This window comes from Rhinoraja longicauda, chromosome 7, assembly GCF_053455715.1.
Source record: "Rhinoraja longicauda isolate Sanriku21f chromosome 7, sRhiLon1.1, whole genome shotgun sequence".
Classification (NCBI taxonomy): domain Eukaryota; kingdom Metazoa; phylum Chordata; class Chondrichthyes; order Rajiformes; family Arhynchobatidae; genus Rhinoraja; species Rhinoraja longicauda.
The window spans coordinates 70,876,642-70,885,021 of NC_135959.1; the positions used below are offsets into that span (position 1 = coordinate 70,876,642).

The 8,380-nt window shown below is 42.4% G+C and overlaps 1 protein-coding gene across 1 annotated transcript in view; it reads right to left on the minus strand.

Annotated features, from left to right (window-relative positions):
• The window catches only part of nectin3b (nectin cell adhesion molecule 3b), a 66,437-nt gene extending 59,289 nt beyond the window's left edge, over positions 1 to 7,148 (minus strand). Inside the window, exon 1 of the mRNA XM_078402825.1 lies at positions 6,978 to 7,148. Coding sequence (XP_078258951.1) covers positions 6,978 to 7,059 — 82 coding nt within the window. The 5' untranslated portion in view covers positions 7,060 to 7,148. The remainder of the gene's footprint in view (positions 1 to 6,977) is intronic.
• Between the last annotated feature and the right edge of the window lie 1,232 nt (positions 7,149 to 8,380).

Genomic DNA, 8,380 nt, shown 5'->3' on the forward strand with positions numbered 1-8,380 from the left:
AAGTTACAGAACATTGCTGGCAAGGCCAGGATATATTGCTCATCTCTAATTGTCCTCAATCTTGTATTGGTAAGAGTCGAGGATATTCAATTGTCATGTACACCCGGAGCAGAATAATACAGCTTTACAGGCACTTTAATACAACAACACAAATAAATAGTAATCAATGACATATTATCAATAATACTCGGCAACCAAGCCATAAAAGTGTAAACCAAAGTACGAAGTACAACCTAAACAAAGTTCATTGTAGATCGTTGGGAGTTGTAGTTTAAAAATCTAATGGTTAATGGAAATAAGTCATTAGACCAAGAAAATAGGTGCAAGAGTAGGCCATTCGGCCCATCGAGCCAGCACAGCACCATTCAATATGATCATGGCTGATCATCGAAAATCAGCACCCCGTTCCTGCTTTCTCCCCATATCCCTTGATCCCGTTATCCCTAAGAGCTATATCTAACTCTTTCTTATCTTTCTTAAACCTAGAGGTCAAGGCTCTTGGGTTCATCTGCCAATGGTAGAAGTGAGGCCAGGGTAGCATGGGTCTGATGATACTAGCTGCCTTTTTGAGGCAGAGCTTCCTGTAATGGTCCCTTGAATGATGGGGAGTTCAATTAACAATGATGGACCAAACAATAGAGTCATAGTACAGCACAGTAACAGGCCTTGTAGCCCAACTTGTCCATGCCGACCAAGATGCCCAATCTACAGTAGTCACACCTGCACACATTTGGCCATATCCCTCTAAACCTTTACTTAAACCTCTACCCCCGAGTTCTTGATCCACCTACTCGGTAAACGTCTGTGCATTTACCCTATCTATTCCCCTCAAGATCTTGTGCACCTCGGAAGATCACCCCTCATCCTCCTGCGCTCTAAGGAATAAAGCCCTAGCCCATCCAACCTCTCTCTATTGCTCAGGCCAGAGTCCTGGAAATATCTCCTAAATCATCTCTGTACTCGTTTAAGCTTAACTACATCCTTCCAATAACAGGGTGACATTAAATCCATTAACGATTCCTCAGACCACTTGCCCAACTCAACAAGATCCTGCTGTGATTTTTGATAACCTTCTTCGCTTTCTACAATATCACCTACTTTAGTGTCATCTGCAAACTTACTAATAGACAATAGGTGCAGGAAGAGGCCATTCAGCCCTTCGAGCCAGCACCGCCATTCAATGTGATCATGGCTGATCATTCTCAATCAGTACCCTGTTCCTGCCTTCTCCCCATACCCCCTGACTCCGCTATCCTTAAGAGCTCTATCTAGCTCTCTCTTGAATGCATTCAGAGAATAGGCCTCCACTGCCTTCTGAGGCAGAGAATTCCACAGATTCACAACTCTGACTGAAAAAGTTGTTCCTCATCTCCGTTCTAAATGGCCTACCCCTTATTCTTAAACTGTGGCCCCTTGTTCTGGACTCCCCCAACATTGAGAACATGTTTCCTGCCTCTAACGTGTCCAACCCCTTAATAATCTTATACATTTTGATAAGATCCCCTCTCATCCTTCTAATCATGCCTTCTACATTTTCATCCAAACCGTTGATATCAACCACCACCAGCAATGGGCCCAGCATCAATCCCAGACGCATACAACTGCTCACAGGCCTCCAGTCCAAAGAATAAACTTCCACCATGACCCTCTGCTTCCTTCCATGAAGCAAATTCAAAATCTAGTCAGCTAGCTCTCCCTGGATCCTATGCAATCTATCCTTTCAGAATAGACTGCCATGCGGAACCTTATCTAATGCCTTGCTGAAGGCAATGTCCTCTACTTTCTGCAGCCTCCTTCATTTGTGGGTGTTTGAGTTACTGAAACAGGCATTTCGCAACCAATTAGTATGCTCTGTACCACACACACACACACACCTGTAGAAGGTTGATAGAGTAAGCGAACTTCTTGAAATTCGTCAGTCCTTCAGTCTGAAGAAGGGTCTCGACCTGAAACGTCACCCATTCCTTCTCTCCAGAAATGCTGCCTGACCTGCTGAGTTACTCCAGCATTTTGTGAATAAATACCTTCGATTTGTACCAGCATCTGCAGTTATTTTCTTATACCATATACTCTTTGATAGTTAAAATCTCTATGTCAGTCGCAAATATATTCTATGACTCAGTTCTGCAGATCTCTACAACTGGGCATCTTGCACCAACTGATTCATCGCTTGCTTTCCCTAAGTATTTCCATTATCTACAAGAGAAATCAAGAGTATCATGGAATACTATGTACGAAGGAACTGCAGATGCTGGTTTAAACTGAAGGTAGTTACAAAATGTTGGAATAACTCAGCGAGGCAGGCAGCATCTCTGGAGAGAAGGAATGGGCGACGTTTCGGCTCGAGATCCTTCTTCAGACTAGAGTCAGTGGCTCTAGTCCAGAGTCTAGACTGGTCTAGAGTCCACTGACTGCAAATTCCAATCACATCATCCTTACTTGGAAATGTTATTTTTCATAAATACAAAGACGAAATCCTGGAACTTCTTACAAACGCCGCCATAAAAACCATAGCAATGGAAAATCACTTGCATCACCTTCTGTGAAAATAGGGAATTAAATCCTGACCTCACCATCAATACCCAGATCGCAACAAGAGAATACAAATATATTTAAAAGTGCAAGCTTGAGATATAACAACCACATCAAATAAAATGCTGAGTTGCAGCATCACAATAGGATAGAGTGCATAACTCAAATATTTTTACCCCTTCCACATGCAAGTGATCCTTACAGCTGTTCTTTCAGAACAACTGTCTAAACAAAGTTTGTTAGTAACAATCAATTCAAAAATCACCAACAGGTGTAAGAAAAAAAACACCACCATATCTCTCTAATGGGTAGCAGCAATCCCAAGGGTCAGCAATATTTGCATTTGTGCTACAAATGCAGCAAATGTCGTCCATTTTTTTACTTCAATGAAACCCAAAATATTTAATGTAGAGAATGGAATACAGGAATCCACATGGAACCATTGGAAACATTGCACAGGTAATGCAACAATGAATTTTTCAAGTCTACTATAAGAAAAGTTCAGAGGTAGCATGGAAACATGCCCTTCGGCCAACTGAGTCTATGCCGACCAGCAGCCATATATTAATGGAGTAACTCAGCAGGTCAGGCAGCATATCTGGAGGACATGGATGGGTGACAATTCAGCTCAGGACCCTTCTTCAGTGAGTGCAGTGGGGGGAGAAGCCTGGAAAATGAGGTTGGTTCGGGACAAAGCCCGGCAAATGATAGGGGGATGATACAGCCAAGGGAGGTTTGATTGGCAGATGGGCGGAGAACGGCAAGAGATGAAAAGGAAACAAAAGGATTTCAGGTGAGGGGAGGAGTGAAATGCAAAGCCCAGAGGTAGGTATAGAGGTGGAAGGAGAAGTGGGGTCGGGGGAAGGGGAAAGGATGGTGGGGTAAATGGGTGTGCACCCTGGGAGGGCACAAGAAAGTGAAGGGAACAAGAAAAGAGATGGGGAAAACAAAAAAGAGGGCGGGGTGTTACCCAAAATTGGAGCGTTCAATGTTCATCCCATTGGGTTGTAAGCTACCCGAGCAGAAAATTAGGTGCTGTCCTCCAGTTAGTATGTGGCCTACCTCTGGCAATGGAGGCAGCCCAGGACAGAAAGGTCGGTGTGAGAATGGGAATGAGTGTTAAAATAGTTAGCAACCAGGAGATCCAGCAGGCCTCGGTGAACCACAAAGGATCAGCGAAGCGGTCGCCTGGTCTATGCTCGGTCTCGGCAATGTCGTTTAAACAAACTAATGGTGTACATTAAGTATTTCAAAAGGTGTGAACTACTCTGTCTTTACACTTAAACTTTGTAATATTGATATATTGCAATATAATATTGAACTATCTCTGTGGAATGTAACTCAGTCATGAAGTAAATTTAATTTCAATTGCAGAGATAAGGGTATGAAACACCTATAAAATAAAGTATGCACCTAGTTTTATTTTGCTAATTGTGCCTTTCCCATCCCCTCAGTTTATCTCTTTCCAAGCTCTTCGTTGGTCCTCAATTATGTTACATCTCAAATACATTCATATCTTTCTTTGAGAATTGCTGTAAAATGGAAACTGTGAAAATGTTAGTTCCACCTGTTGAATTCAGATATTGCAATTTCACTTCGCGTGTACAAAATATGACAATTTGTATCTTTACTGTGCAGAAAAAGTTTCAATAAAAAGTAACTGAAAAAAAAGCGCAGGCAGTCCCTTTTGTTCTCTTGCCATTTTTTTACATGAATGTGATGTGTTTTACGAAAAAAATCAGCTACCATATTTCCAGAACAGAATTAGAATGGATGGATATGAATAAATACTTTCCGCGCTGTATATATGTGATGATATGATATGATATTCCATAATCACAATTATAATAAAGACAAATAGAGCACAAAGAGAAATATGTCCACATTTGCAAATATTCCTATTGCCATATTAATGTGGCTTCATTTCATTAACTGCGAAATGAAAACAAAAATTAGCAAAAACTATTAGACCAGATCTATTGGTAAAAATAAACTTTGACCAATCCAGTTCATACAGCACTGATTAACGTAAATGAGCAAAGGAACTACTGTAAGAAAATCACTGCAGATGCAGGTCAGGCAGCATCTCAGGCCATTCCTTCTCTCATGAGATGCTGCCTGACCTGCTGAGTTACTCCAGCATTTTGTGAATAAATACCTTCGAAAGGAACTACAGTATTCAAATCAGAAATATTACCAAACAGGACTGTAATTCACAGATTAAATAAAAACAATTTCAACATATACCCATTGTTTGAATTCTTGGATATTAAACAATATCTCGATTCTTAGTCAGAGGAAACAAGCCCTTCAGCCCAATTTGTCCATGCCAATTAAAATGTTCAATTTACCGACATTTACCGATATCTCTCTGAACCTTGTTCATTGGACCGAATGTTCCAGCTTGAACTTTGTATAAATCTCTTCATTATCATTACCATACAGATTCATAAAGCCTGGAACTTTACCTCCAATGCAATTAAGATTTTACTTCCATCTTCTATCAAAGTGCTTCAAATAGAGTCATATAGCATGGAAACAGGCCTTTTGGCACAACTTACCGCGCCAACCAAGATGTCCCATCAATACTAGCCCCAACTGTCCACCTTTGGTCCATATCCCTCCAAACCTTTTTGTGTACATATACCCACCCAAATGTCTTTTAATTGTTGTTATAGTAATTATTCAGGTATTACATTCAGACCAGTCTGAAGAAAGGTCTCGACCCGAAACGTCACCTATTCCTTTTCTCCAGAGATGCTGTATGACCTGCTGAGTTACTCCAGCTTTGTGTGTCTATCTTCGGTTTAAACCAGCATCTGCAGTTCCTTCTTACATATTGCATTATATATGTGCCAAAATAAGTTCTGCTAACTTGTTTAATATTTAGATACACCACTTTTGACATGCTCCCTTTGACATTTAATATATATATATTCCTTGTATGAAGAAAATCTGCTTCATGATGAGTAGATAAGTGTCTCCTCCGACAACACGTTTGTAAAAAAAAGGGTAAAAGTGGTGTATATATATATATATATGCCAAAATAAGTTCTGCTAATTTGTTTAATGTTTAGATACACCACTTTTACCCTTTTTTTTAACAAACGTGTTGTCGGAGGACACTTATCTACTCATCATGAATGAGATTTTCTTCATACAAGGAATTAAAAAAAGGGTAAAAGTGGGAACAAGTTCGCAGAACTTATTTTGGCATGTATATATACACCACTTTTACCCTTTTTTTTTACAAACGTGTTGTCGGAGGAGACACTTATCTACTCATCATGAAGCAGATTTTCTTCATACAATGAATTAAAAAAAGGGTAAAAGTGGTGTGTGTGTATATATATATATATATATATATATATATATATATATATATATATATATATATGCCAAAATAAGTTCTGCTAACTTGTTTAATGTTTGGATACACCACTTTTACCCTTTTTTTTTTTACAAACGTGTTGTCGGAGGAGACACTTATCTACTCATCATGAAGCAGATTTTCTTCATACAAGGAATTTAAAAAAGGGTAAAAGTGGTGTGTATATATATATATGCCAAAATAAGTTCTGCTAACTTGTTTAATGTTTAGATACACCACTTTTACCCTTTTTTACTTTTACACCTAAAAGTGGTATATATATATATATATGTATATATATGTATATATATGCCAAAATAAGTTCTGCTATATATATATATATATGTATATATATAATGCCAAAATAAGTTCTGCTAACTTGTTTAATGTTTGGATACACCACTTTTACCCTTTTTTTTTTACAAACGTGTTGTCAGAGGAGACGCTTATCTACTCATCACGAAGCAGATTTTCTTCATACAAGGAATATACACATATATTAAATGTCAAAGCAAGGGAGCGGTTTGAGGAACAGCTTCCTCGGGTGCGTTTCATTCCAGAAATTGGCTGCCCGGTGATTGACGATCAGTTGCTTTTCAGCAACAAGGGGGAAGACAGACTGGTCACCATGACACCGGGCAGGGCCGGGGCTGAGTTGCCCGTTTCTCCAACCACCAACCTCACGGTGCAAGAATAGTTCGACGGCCAATAACAAAAAATAAAAATCACCACACGAAACACGTTTTGAAATACACACAAACAAAAAAATCTCAAATGCATTTGCTCCGCCTGGCACATTTAAAAAAAAAAAAAGTTAACACAATTGAGATTCAGCACAGCCCCGTGCGGATAGATTTGAATCCAACTGCCATCTGAGGGGGGGGGGGGGGGGGCATTTTTTGTCGCTCCTCTCCAGGCTGTCAACGCTTGAGGAATCCCGGACAAACTTCTGCGTCGGCAGCGGCGGCTCGACGGAGACAAGCGGGAGAATCGATCAGGTGAATCGGTCAGTTGAATCGATTATCTTTTAAAGAAATGATTGGTAATGTTGAGGTGGCGGTGGCCGTGTCCTTACCCGAGGCTGAGGCTGAGAGCAGGGTGATGAGGAGGAGGAGAAGTAGCGGCGGCGGTGCTGTGGGCGCCTGACTCCGCGCCATCTTGGAGCACGGAGGGAGGGGGAGAGTGGACCAGGTCTGGCTGGAGGCCGCAGTCGGCGCCGCTCTCCCCGCTGGCCCGCTGCACTGCAGCCGCTGCAGCCGCCAGGGGAGGTGCTAGAGGCGCCGCCCAACGCCCAACACACGCTGCAACAGCTGCAACCCTACACGTGGACGATGGAGAAGGGTATCTAACCCAAACATCACCCGCCCACTCTCTTCCCCTATCCAGAGATGCTGCCCCTCCCGCTGAGTTACTCCAGCACTTTGTACCTGACCATGATCTCTAGAGATACTGCCAGTCCATGTTCTCCAGAGATGCTGCCTGACCTGCTGAGTTACTCCAGCACTTTGTACCTGACCATGTTCTCCAGAGATGCTGCCTGTCCATGTTCTCCAGAGATGCTGCCTGACCTGCTTAGTTACTACAGCACATTGTACCCATCCATGTTCTCCAGAGATGCTGCCTGTCCATGTTCTCCAGAGATGCTGCCCCTCCCGCTGAGATATTCCAGCACTTTGTACCTGATCATGATCTCTAGAGATACTGCCCCAACCGCTGAGTTACTCCAGCACTTTGTACCTGACCATGATCTCTAGAGATACTGCCTGTCCATGTTCTCCAGAGATGCTGCCTGACCTGCTTAGTTACTACAGCACATTCTACCCATCCATGTTCTCCAGAGATACTGCCTGCCATGTTCTCCAGAGATGCTGCCTGACCTGCTTAGTTACTACAGCACATTGTACCCATCCATGTTCTCCAGAGATACTGCCTGTCCATGTTCTCCAGAGATGCTGCCCCTCCCGCTGAGTTACTCCAGCACCTTGACCTATCCATGTTCTCCAGAGATACTGCCTGTCCATGTTCTCCAGATACTGCCTGTCCATGTTCTCCAGAGATGCTGCCCCTCCCACTGAGTTACACAAGCACTTTGTACCTATCCATGTTCTCCATAGATGCTGCCTGACCTGCTGAGTTACTCCAGCACTTTTGTACCTCTCAATGTTCTCCAGAGATGCTGCCCCTCCCGCTGAGTTACTCCAGCACTTTCTTCTCCAGAGATGCTGCGTGTCCATGTTTTCCAGAGATGCTGCCCCTCCCGCTGAGTTACTCCAGCACCTTGTACCTATCCGTGTTCTCCAGAGATACAGCCTGTCCATGTTCTCCAGAGATGCTGCCCCTCACGCTGCATTACTCCAGCACTTTGTGTCTATCTTCGGTGTAAACCCGCATCTGCAGTTCCTTCCTAAACAATGAACCTTTCACTGTTTATCTGAATGAGGGTCTCGACCCGAAACGTCACCCATTCCTTCTCTCCAG